Source organism: Dendrobates tinctorius, unplaced genomic scaffold (genome assembly GCF_039654945.1).
Source record: "Dendrobates tinctorius isolate UK_male_01 unplaced genomic scaffold, ASM3965494v1 ptg000065l, whole genome shotgun sequence".
Lineage (NCBI taxonomy): Eukaryota > Metazoa > Chordata > Amphibia > Anura > Dendrobatidae > Dendrobates > Dendrobates tinctorius.
Window position 1 is genome coordinate 11,458,102 of NW_027361733.1, and position 12,613 is coordinate 11,470,714.

A 12,613-nucleotide genomic window follows, 5' to 3' on the forward strand; every position below is an offset into this window, starting at 1 on the left:
AGGTCCAGTCTTAATAATAATAATAATAATAATAATAATAATAAATTTTATTTCTATAGCGCCGACATATTCCGCAGCACTTTACATTTCAGAGGGGACTTGTACAGACAATGGACATTACAGCATAACAATAATCACATAGATCATAACAGATACCAAGAGGAATGAGGACCCTGCTCGCAAGCTTACAATGGTTGGATAACAAATGAACAATATTACCAACAGTGATTTACTGCACATGATGACCTTTTATAGGAAGGAGGGGGGAGTAGTCATCACCTGTTGGTTAATTCAAACGTGTAGTAACCCCAGCGGCTACCGGGGGCAAAACCAGCACCAAAACAATTACAGTTGTAGTAAACCCCAGCTGCCACCGGGGGAAAAAGGAAAAAGGTTTCTATAAGAATCCACATTCTGCCACGGCTCCAAAAATGGACCGTGACAGCTACAATAACAGCGGATTAAGTGAGCAGGACTAGGTCAGGAAGGATGAGCCAGAAAAAAAATCTATTTGCTGAGAGCAAGCAAAGACCTTGAAACACAAAAGTGGATTATAACTGTTCTGGCAGACACAAACAGAAGTGGGCCCATGTGCAAGAATAGTATATGGGCCCTTTGCCATCCAATAGGTCATCATAATGCACAATTACACCTGCTTTGGAGGTGGTAGTGGCCCCCTTACCTCTTGGGCCCCTGTGCGACTGCACTGATTGCACCAATGATATGTCTGCACCTGGGTGAAAACTCATTCTTCTTTTCCCCTCTCCCCACTATCAGGGAATCCTTTCCCTGGGTGGATTTGCTCACCGGTGATGGTCTGAGTCTCTGAAGTGATGGTCCGCGCCGATGTCTGAGTTGGAGTCACTGTGTCCGCTGATACAAACTGTACGGTGCTCGCTCCTCCAGTGGCAGCACTGGTAAGGTGGCAGCCACTCTGCTTATGTGCCACAAAAGCGTCCAAGTTATTGAACTGGGTCTTGCAGAGGCCACAGATGTGTATGTCAGCCGTGAGTTCCACCAGCACTGTGGCCCCTCCTGAAACTAAATATGATAGAAAGGCAATTACTACATCTACCAACCAGGCGTGACCTGAACATGGTGAAATCTAGAATCCCAATTATCATTATTGCTTTTAGAACTATAGCTCAATATACTCATTAAGGGCCTGTTCACATGTTGCGTTTTTGCTGCATTTTTTTCGTTAACAAAATACAGTGTTTTACAGCATCAGCGAAGTAAATGAAGTTTCTGATATTTCCTGCGCACGCTGCTTATTTTTTCCTTGCAGATTTGAACCACCACATCTCCAGCAGGTCTGTTCGTTCAGTGGTTTTCCAGCGATTTTCACCCATACAAATGAATGGGAAAAAAAAACACTTGTCAAAAACACGTACATTTTAAGCCTTGTTTCTTCATCCAAAGTACAAGTTTTTGGTGCAGAAAAATCTGCTGCAAGTACTCAATGTGTGCACATAGTCTAATATGACTGCACTGACTAATAAAAATCTCCTGCATCACTCACTTGCCCACTATAGTAGCCAGACTGACTTTCCAGAAGATAAGTGGAGCCAAAACCTGGGATGGGATCCCCACATGCAATGGAAGTCTATGCCTAGGTCCTTCCACATACTGAGGGCCGATGATCAACTGAACCAAATGTCTTATGAAGAACCATTTCCGATCATTCTCAATGTAATCGTGCTGGCAACCGGCCAAAAACGGGCAAATGGCCAATTGTTGGCACATATTTTATATGGACTATAAATCATTATCATATCGAAACCGGGAAGGGCTGCTGAGAATCTGATACTCTGTGGTGAACAACAATCATATTAGCGATCATTCGCTCCTTACAGTTTGCACATGTATAAGACTGCTGAATACTCATAGAGCTCCAACTGACAGGCTAGATTGTGCACCTGATGATGCGCCTGTTACCTGACCGCTGCAGCCAGCCACGTGCTGCTGGGGTCCTCTGACTTTCAAATGGAGCGCACATTGCTTCTGGATCCAGCCCAGACCTCAGGAGCAGCCAGTGCTAGATCACCCTGGAACGCAAGTATGCCTCCATTTTCTGCATATGCATGTATGCATATGCATCTTTCCATTCACTTGTATAGGAGCTTCCAAATCAAGTGGGACCCCTACCAATCAGAAGGTTATATCATATCCCTTGGATATTTGAAAAGTTGCAAAAACGTTTGTGCAACTCAAACTTGAGCAATACTGTTGGCGTTTTCATACCAGCCCTGGTAAGATCTGCTAAACTGATATGCTTCTTAATCAATTTGGCACATCTTATTCCTGCTCGTCCATTATTGAGACTAGCGGGCACTTCAAACTTAAGGAATCGGACACTTAGGCCGGGATAACACAATCGTGTGTGATGTGAGAAACTCGCACGAGTTTCTCGCATCAACACCCGGCGCTGCGGCTGTATAGAAATACATGCAGCCGCAGCTCCGGTCCCAAGTGCCGGCGGTAGCGCCGGGTGTTAGTGCGAGTTTCTGGCATCACATATGGTAGTGTGATCCCGGCCATAGAGTATGTTCACACAGAAGTTTTTTACATTGATTTTTTTTCTGGCTGAAAAATCCACATCCAAAAATTGCATTAACTCAAAAGGCACAAATGCAATAATAAATTGGGCCTTTTTTGTCTAGTTTTTTTTTTTTTAATTTGCAGCACATTCTTTTTTTGTGACTTTTTTTTCCAGTCTATTCAGTATATATTCGCCTTTTTTATGTTTGTCATTGCGGTTAAGGTTTTGGGTTATGGAATGTTTGTGGCCTATTTATCACTGGGCATTTTACAAAATGTGCAAACCTTTTTTTTTTGTTTTTTTTGCATAAATGGATTCTAGTGCCCCTCCTTACCCCATACTGACTTTTATGTATGCAGGTGTGGTTGGCACCATTGTTATTACATTTTTTTTTCTGATAAATGTATTAATAGCATGATATAAAATTATGAACTGCACATTACACCTGCGATCATGCTACAGCACAGGCGCCGCCGCCAGCTGCAGATGTGTGTATGTATATATATATATATATATATATATATATATATATATATAAAATTACTCATTATGTAATCTAGGGGGCAGGTCAGTGAGGGATCAGTGACCTGTCAGAAGCCATACAGATGAATACTCTTCCTTTGAGGTGCACTCTGTGCACATGTACTCCCCCTCCAACCTCCAACTAGCTGTCATATACCGCCCTCCAGAGCCAGCCACCACCTTCTTTGACCACTTCACCACCTGGCTACTTCATTTCCTTTCCGCGGACATCCCTACTATCATCATGGGCGACTTCAACATCCCCATTGACACTTCCCTCTCAGCTGCCAATAAACTTCTATCTCTCACTTCCTCCTTCGGCCTCACTCAATGGTCTTCTACAGCCACCCACAAAGATGGCCACACACTCGACCTCATCTTCACCTGCCTCTGCTCCCTATCTAACCTCTCTAACTCACCTCTTCCTCTCTCTGACCACTCCATGTCTACAATCCCCATCCCACAAACTTTCACACCCTCGCAGAAATCTTAAACACCTTGACCTACATTGATTCTCGGAATCCCTCCTCCCTCTCACAGATATAAGTTCCTTACACAATGCGGATGACGCTGCTGCTCTATATAACACCACAATAGCTGTAGTTTTGGAATCTGCTGCCCCACTTACACATACCAAAGCTCGCAAAATCAACAGACAGCCCTGGCACACCAGCCTGACCAAAGAACTGAGGCGAGCTTCCAGAGCTGCTGAGCGCAGATGGAAAAGATCCCACTCCAACGAGCACTTCATCGCAATCAAACAGTCCCTCACTACTTTCAAGACCACACTCGCCACAGCTAAACAAACCTACTTCTCATCTCTCATATCCTCCCTGTCTCACAACCCTAAACAGTTATTCAACACCTTCAATTCTCTCCTCCATTCCCCAGCACCTCCTCCCTCCCCACTCATCTCAGCTGAAGACTTTGCCTCGTTTTTCAAGCAGAAGATTAATAACATCAGAGACAGTTTTGGTCAACAACCCCCAGAGCCCTTCCTCCTGACTTCCCAGCCCTCCACCTCCAAAACCAACTTCTCCACCATTACAGAAGATCGACTCTCCACTCTACTCTCAAGATCACATCTCACCACCTGTGCACTTGACCCGGTCCCATCCCACTTCATCCCAAACCTCACCACAGTCTTCATCCCAACCCTAACCCATCTCTTCAACCTATCACTAACAACTGGTGTTTTCCCCTTAAGCTTTAAACATGCCTCCATCACACCTATCCTCAAAAAGCCCTCTCTTGACCCATCCTCTGTATCTAGCTATCGCCCTATATCACTTCTCCCCTATGCCTCCAAGCTACTGGAACAACACGTCTACCTTGAACTGTCCTCCCATCTCTCTTCTTGCTCCCTCTTCGACCGCTTACAATCTGGCTTCCGGTCACACCACTCCACTGAAACTGCCCTTACTAAGGTCACCAATGACCTCTTAACCGCCAAGAGCAAGCGACACTACTCTGTCCTCCTCCTCCTGGACCTGTCGGCTGCCTTTGACACAGTGGACCATTCCCTATTATTACAGACCCCCTCATCCCTTGGCATCACAGACTTGGCACTATCCTGGATCTCATCATACCTAACAGACCGGACATTCCGCGTCTCCCACTCATACACCACCTCCTCACCTCGCTCCCTATCTGTCGGAGTCCCACAAGGTTCAGTCCTAGGACCCCTGCTCTTCTCCATTTACACCTTTGGCCTGGGACAGCTCATAGAATCTCATGGCTTTCAGTATCATCTCTATGCTGATGACACACAGATCTACATCTCTGGACCAGATATCACCTCCCTACTAACCAGAATCCCTCAATGTCTGTCCACTATTTCATCCTTCTTCTCCGCTAGATTTCTGAAACTTAACATGGACAAAACAAAATTCATCATCTTTCCCCCATCTCACGTGACCCCCCCAAAGAACCTATCCATTACAGTAAATGGCTGCCCACTCTCCCCAGTCCCACAAGCTCGCTGCCTCGGGGTAATCCTTGACGCTGATCTCTCCTTCAAACCACATATCCAAGCCCTTTCCACTTCCTGCCGACTTCAACTCAAAAATATTTCACGAATCCGTTCATTCCTCAACCAAAAATCTGCAAAAACCCTAGTCCATGCCCTCATCATCTCTCGCCTTGACTACTGCAACCTCCTGTTCAGTGGCCTCCCCTCGAACACTCTCGCACCCCTCCAATCTATTCTAAACTCTGCTACCCGACTAATCCACCTGTCCCCCCGCTATTCCCCAGCTTCTCCCCTCTGTCAATCCCTTCACAGGCTCCCCATTGCCCAGAGACTCCAGTACAAAACCCTAACCATGACATACAAAGCCATCCACAACCTGGCTCCTCCATACATCTGTGACCTCGTCTCCCGGTACTTTCCTGCACGCAACCTCCGATCCTCACAAGATCTCCTTCTTTACTCCCCTCTTATCTCCTCTTCCCACAATCGCATACAAGATTTCTCTCGCGCATCCCCCCTACTCTGGAACTCTCTACCACAACATATCAGACTCTCACCTACCATCGAAACCTTCAAAAAGAACCTGAAGACCCACCTCTTCCGACAAGCCTATAACCTGCAGTAACCACCGATCGACCAAACCGCTGCATGACCAGCTCTACCCTCGCCTACTGTATTTTCACCCATCCCATTGTAGATTGTGAGCCTTCGCGGGCAGGGTCCTCTCTCCTCCTGTACCAGTTATGACTTGTATTGTTTAACATTACTGTACTTGTATTTATTATGTATACCCCTCCTCACATGTAAAGCGCCATGGACTAAATGGCGCTATAACAATAAATAATAATAATAATAAAGCCGAGCACCACATGAAGACCCCCCACAGGCCGCCCCAGAGCACGAGCATATCATTAACTCAAAACTGAAAATAATGATTAAACAACAACCACACGACGGATTTCATCAACCAAGGTGTCAATTTACTTGGTATAACGGCGCCGACCTGACACTGCCTGTAGGTTACTGTGCACAATCCTGCTGACAGGTTCCCTTTAAGTGCTTTCATCTGATTATTTTTCCGTTCCTCAGCACTATGGCCATGGTTTTTATTACCCAGATGTTTTAGCCTAATTCATCATTTGCAACTTTTCAACATGTCGCCCAATTTGTGCCCCATTGTACTCCAGTACCATAATGGAGTACATAAACCAATTCATCATTTGCGCTTTTTTTTTTTTTTTTTTTAATCATTTTCCTTTTTGTGTCTTGTATTCATTGCTGGTTTTTTTTTTTTTTTTTGCACCAAATTCTTCAAAAAGGTGTCCGCAGCTAATGAATTTCTTTGTAAAGTAAAAAAAAAACCTACTATTTTGTCTTCTTAAACTTGTTTGTGACTTTTTTTTTGTACCAAATGTCGCAATTGTAGCTGCGTTACATAAAATCGCTCCAGGGAGGGATGTGTGGCGGACTGTAGGAAGTTTGTAGCGAAAATTTTTTCAAAAAGTGAAACCAGGTGAAAGCATCTGAATGTCAAATTTAAAAAAAAAAAACAAAACAAAAAAAAAACAGGCCAACGGTGAAAAATTTGTGAACCACATGCTCCGTTTTGAAGAATTTGGAGCAAAAAAAAGCCAATTGATACAAGAAACAGAAAAGTGATGATAAATAAAATAATAAATAATGAATCAGACCCTTATTTGTTTTTACATTAAGAAAACCATGTGTAAACTTTGGACACACAGAGATACTTTATATCCAGACCCCCCATTACCCGCCCTGCTGCACCCCGGGAGCTGCCTTGGACATGCTATCAGTGGGAAGCAGCTCTCCCTTATAACTGCAGCCATGTTCCAGGGTTAACCACTTAACACTTTGCGCCCAGAGCGGCGCCCTGGAACCTGCACACTCCCCCAATACTCACACTGAACAGTGGGAAATCCCTCGGCGGCCGCGCTGGGGTTCATGGCTGCCCCCCTGGACCCCCTGCCGCTGACTGTGGGGTGTTGTAGGGGAGTGTCAGGGGACTGTAAGGCCACACATAGCTGTTATTAATGCTAGATGCTAGATCCGAGGAGCATGAAGGACCTGCGATGATGTCAGGCTCATGTGATCCGTCACATGGGTGGGAGGGCTCCGAGACAGCAGCTGCTGACACACGTGTTTGTGTCAGACTGTATGCTGAGCTTTTGGAGCCGGCTGTGTTGACACCGACCCTCTTAACTACCTTTTTTTGGGGGGGGGAGGAATGAGCAGAACCTCCAAATTTTTAAGGAGTTTTGCATTTTTTGAGGAGAAATTGAAAAGTTTCCTCTCAGTTTCTGCTACAAAACTCCCCCCCCCCCCCCCAAAAAAAAAACCCCTCTGCACATAGATGGTGAGCGTAAGCGCCAAGATTCTGAGTTTTGTGGCAGATTTCAAGCGTTTCCTTTCAATTCCTGCTGCAAAAAGCTCGGTGTGCACTGAGCGGAACCGCCGAGTTTTTGAAGAGTTTTGCATTTTTGAGGAGAATTTGAAGAGTTTCCTCTCAGTTTCTGCTCCAAAACCTCCGTGAAAAATTCCACGTGCATATAAACACTTGGGCCACGTGCGCACGTTGTGGATGGTGCTAGGGACTTTTCCACGCGAATTTGGAAAATTCCGCAGACCTGCGTTTTGCCTGCGGTTTGACACCTGGACAATGGAGCAGGTGTAAAACCGCTGCGGATTCCACACAAAGAAATGACATGCTGCGGATTTAAAGCCGCAGCAAATCCGTGCGGAAAAATCGGCAGCATGTGCACTGTGTTTTTCACTTTCCATTGACTATAGTGGTACTGTACACCGCAGCAGAAACTGGCCTAAAACAGGGCCAAAAACGCTGCGGATCCGCAGCAGAATCCACAACGTGTGCACACGGCCTGAAGTTTAACCTGCAAGTTTTTGGGAAGTTTTGCATTTGTTAGGATAATCTGAAGAGTTTCCACTCTATCTGCTCCAAAACTTCCCTGAAAAACTACATGTGCATATAAACACTGGAACCTCCAAATTTGTAAGGAGTTTTCAATTTTTGAGGGGAATTTGAAGAGCTTCTTCTCAGTTTCAGCTCCAAAACCTCCCCGAAAAACTGTGTGCACATAGACCCTGAGCGGAAGCACCAAGGTTTTGAAGAGTTTTGCATTTTTGAGGAGGATTTTGGAGAACTCTCCAAAAACTGCTAATGAAACCTCATCTTGAACACACCCCAATACTTGTCCCTGTGAAATCCGTGTGTAGCAAAGCAGCATGTGAGACTGCGTAAGATGACAAGCGGGAACGTGGGAAGCAGTGAAAGGAGCAAGGCAGAGCAAGGGTTAACAGGTTTATTTACAGGGGAATACTCCATGCAGATAAATGGTTCGACAGGGCAGACAAACGGTACATTAAGGCAAAGGATATAACAATGGTTCAGATAACGGCAGTTTGTTAGCACAGATGTAAGGCAGTCCTTAAACTGCAGCTCCTGCTGCAAACTCGAAGGCGCCGACAATGGCCGAAGCTGTGTCCTTATTAGGCTATGTGCAGACGCTGCGGATTCTGCTGCGGTTCCGCAGCGTTTTTGGCCCTGCGGATCCGCAGCAGTTCTGCAGACATGGTACAGTACCATGTTATCCTATGGGTTTTCAAAACCGCTGTGCTCACGCTGCATTTTTTTCAGCGCGGTTTTGCTGTGGTTTACAAACCGCAGCATGTCAATTCTTTCTGCGGATTTCGCAGCGGTTTGGCACCTGTTCCATTGTCCTGGTGTCAAACCACAGGGGAAAACCACAGGCAAATCCGCAGGAAAACTGCAGGTCGCTTTACCTGCGGTTTTACCTGCTGATCCGCGCTGAAAAACCCGCAGGTGAATCCGCAGCGTGTGCACATAGCCTTAATGGTGTCCAGCAAATAACAATATCCCATCTTCTGGTGACAGTGGTCGGTCTCCAGTACCTTCCACTGCCCCTAGTCCATATACTGCAGATGACTACAAGGGTAAGGGCCACAGTACTGTCTAAGGCTGTGTGCACACATTGCAGATTTGCCTGCAGAATTTTCTGCACAGAATCTGCACCTCTTGGCAGAAAACGCAGGTAAAAATCCACGCGTTTATGATGCGGATTTTCATGCGTTTTTTTCATGCGGAATTTCATGGATTTTTTTCCATGTTTATTGTATGCGGTTTTGTAAGCTAAATAAAGATATGTTATTTAACAAAAAAAAAAGATGTCATTTCTTGTCCAACCTCCTCTTTTACATTTGTCCAACCCACACTCCTTTACACACACAGATAGATAGATAAATAGCTATCTCATTCCATTTATCTATCTATACATCACATATCTATCCCATATATCTATAGATAGATAGATATGGGATAGATAGAAGGAATGAGATAGATATATAGATATATCTATAGATACATAGATAGATCTATCGATATATCCATCTATCAAAATATCTATCGATATATCTATGTATAGAGATATCTGTCTATCTCATTCCTTCTATCTCATTCCATCACATATCTATCCCATATCTAATGAGATAGATAGATAGAAGGAATGAGATAGATATATCTATAGATATAGATGTATCTATCAATAGAAAAAAATCTGTGTTATGCAGGGGTCACACTTTACAAGACCTCGCACGAGTCTCGCACCTCAATACCCAGCAGTGCCACCGGCACTCGGACCGGAGCGTTCAGCTGCATAGAAATACATGCAGCCACACCTTCCAGTCCCATGTGCTGGTGGCAGTGCCGCATATTGAGGTGCTAGACTCGTGCGAGTTTCTCGTAAAGTGTGACCCCGGCCTTAAATGCAATATCTGTTAAATGGAAAAAAAGATTGCGTGGGCTCTTAAGCAATTTTCTGCGCCAGAGAGGGAAAGCCGATGGCTGGGGGCCAATATTTGTAGACTGGGAAGGGGATAATACCCATGGATCTTCCCAGGCTATGAATATCAGCCCACAGCTGTCTGCATAGTCTTTACTTTACTGGCTATTAAAATAGGGGGACCCCCCAAAAAATGTCATGGGGTCCCCCTATGTTTTATAGCCAGAAAGGCTATGCAGACAGTTGCGGGCTGATATTCATAGCCTAGGAAGGGGCCATGGATGGCCCCCCTGGTTACAAACACCAGCCCGCGCTTTAGTACTGGGATGCTGTATCTCCTTCCAAGAATGTTTCCCCATAATAAGGATTGGCGATTTTTTTTTTCTTTTATGTTGTTATTCTATGCCTGTTTGTGGGTTCTCTAGTTTTTAAAAAATTTTTCCGTACCTGTACAAGGTTGTTTATTCCCCACTCCCTTCCTACCTTCCTTTCCCTACCCTGTTTATTTAAAAAAAAAACAATAAAGTTGTTTGAAAACAAACACCAGCCCGCAGCCGCCCCATAAATGCCGCATCTGTACGATGCGCCAATTCCGGCACTTAGCCCCTCTCTTCCCACTGTTGTGTAGCGGTGGCATATGGGGTAATAAGGGGTTAATGTCACCTTGCTATTGTAAGGTGACTGTTATGAATGGGTCACCGAGGAGGATGGCAGGAACATGCTAAGCCACCAGAAGACCAGAGAGGTTGGTAACTAGGCAGATTGCAGACCCCTGATCCTATCCACACAACTAGCAGTAGCCGTGGAGCGTTCCTACGATGCCCTAGAGGCTTTGTCACAGCCGGAGGACTAACTAAGCCTAAAGACAGAAAGATGAAATCTAAACTGCCCCGGAGCAGATCCTCAAAGGAATAGACAGCCCCCAAACATATATTGTCGGTGAGACAAGATGAGACACAAACACAGGCAGAGAACAGACTGAGCAAACAGTGTGGCCCAAGCTGTCTAGACAGGACAGGGCAGGAAAAATACTGTCTGCAATTGGGTCGCTCTCCCTGGGTGCCCAATTAATAGGGGGAGTTTGAATGGTGGAATGTAATTAATGGAATAGTTCGTGACGCCACCTGTGGTGTTCGGCAACTGAAATGTTAAGCCGACGCTCCTTGCAGATCCTCTGGGGCTGGTGGTGTGTTGCAGCCAAGATGGTGAAGATCCCCACAGGTGAAGCTATAGCCCCAGGGCAGTGTAGATGTGGAGTTAGAGGAGAGGCACAAGCGGTGTGGAAGTTGGTACCCAGATGTAGCAGTGCTGGGTGTGTTGACGCAAGAATCAATGGAGGACACAAGGGCTTGCAGTTCCAAAGCTTTACTCACAGTCTGTAGTACACACAGGTGCCTGCCTCCATACTGGGTCCTCCGGGTCAGAGGCTCAATCAACCTCCAGGTCAGATGGGATGCTCCCTTCCAACGCTCCGCCAACATGTACCTTTCTGAACGTCTCCTCTTATAGCGCCTTTAAGTGTGAAGATCTCCTAGTACTGAGTTACACTGGAGTTCCTCCTGACAGATGTTCCCAAGAACTCTACTTGTGCGGCAGACAGCTGTAGCCTGCTTCGGGGACTCCTCACTCCTGAGTCCCGGCTCACTATCCAAGTTGCTGTTGTGCCCCCAAGTCTTAGATGGGAGTAGTGCATTTACAGCCCACTACTCCACCGGTGTCTGCTGCAGGACCATTAGCATCCATACAACCTCGGGGACCGGGCCCCGTCCTTGCGCTTAGAACTTCTAGGCAGGGTTTTCTCCTAACCCACGTCCTCTGTTCCCTTTTACTCCTTCATTCCGTACTAATCTCTCTTTCTTATGGAAGATCAGGTTTCAGTTCAATGTCTTTCTCCTTCTTTCCTTTCCCGTGCCAGCAGACCCAGGTCACTGAGGTCTGCTGCAGCACCTCCTTCCTCCATCCCTCTCTCAGGGATCTTCTTTCCTCACTCCTCTCTGAGTGGCTTCCTCTCCCAGACTGACCTGTAATCCTAAACGTTCCCGTTCTTTTATGTATTCTCAACTCCACCCGCCTCCCAGCACGTTTTGTGTTCCAAGCAGGGAGCCACCAAAGGTGCTCTGCTACACTCCAAGCAGGGAGCCGCAATGTGGCTTTGCTGAACTACTCTGTTGTGTGGTGTGCGAGTGTTGGAGCGTGGTCAGGAGCCTCCAACTTACGTGGATGGTGGGGCACCACACCTCAGGAGGAGGTGCAGTACCTCTGTGGTGACTGAGCCTCAGGGGCGCCACACAATCATGCACAAAACCCTGAAAAAGTCCAACACTTCTGATATACAAAAAACCTGAGGTCACATGACCTCACCCCCGCTAGATCAGCACTCTGGTATACACTGGCAGCAAAGCAAAAAGATACTAACATAACAGGGGACTGAACAAGCTGCAACATATGAAGCAGGGCCCAGCGCTGCCCCCAGCAGGGGACATGCTGAACCCTAGCAGCAAAACAGAAAGCAAAAAAAAGACACAACCTGATTAGATGCAAAGGATTAGCAAAAGAATTACTTAGCTGAACCACGCACATCAGGCTGGGGACAAAAGAACTCCAAATGCACACAAAGGAAATCACCAGCAACCTCCAAGAGCAGCCAGCTCAATTATATGCTCCCAGCCAGTAATCCCAGGCTCCCAATTATTGTCGTCAGGTGGAGAACTTCCATCCACCTGGCCAGCTCCACTACTCTCA

General features: G+C 46.1%; 1 protein-coding gene and 1 long non-coding RNA gene across 4 annotated transcripts in view; one reads left to right on the forward strand and one right to left on the reverse strand.

Annotated features, from left to right (window-relative positions):
* Window positions 1–7,213, reverse strand: part of ZFP64 (ZFP64 zinc finger protein) — a 31,921-nt gene extending 24,708 nt beyond the window's left edge. The window contains exons 1-2 of one of the 2 annotated variants that reach the window (XM_073580618.1): window positions 6,958–7,213; window positions 808–1,041 (exon numbers count right to left, since the gene is read on the reverse strand). In XM_073580618.1, coding sequence (XP_073436719.1) covers window positions 808–1,041; window positions 6,958–7,000 — 277 coding nt within the window. In that variant the 5' untranslated portion in view covers window positions 7,001–7,213. The other variant, XM_073580619.1, reaches the window with a different exon arrangement.
* LOC141094722 (uncharacterized) overlaps window positions 1–12,613 on the forward strand; it is a 191,900-nt gene that overhangs the window by 162,666 nt on the left and 16,621 nt on the right. Inside the window, exon 1 of one of the 2 annotated variants that reach the window (XR_012233162.1) lies at window positions 1,644–2,059. The exons of the other annotated variant lie outside the window; for it this stretch is intronic. This is a non-coding gene — a long non-coding RNA (uncharacterized lncRNA). Of the gene's footprint in view, window positions 1–1,643; window positions 2,060–12,613 lie in introns of those variants that run through there. 2 annotated transcript variants of the gene reach the window in all.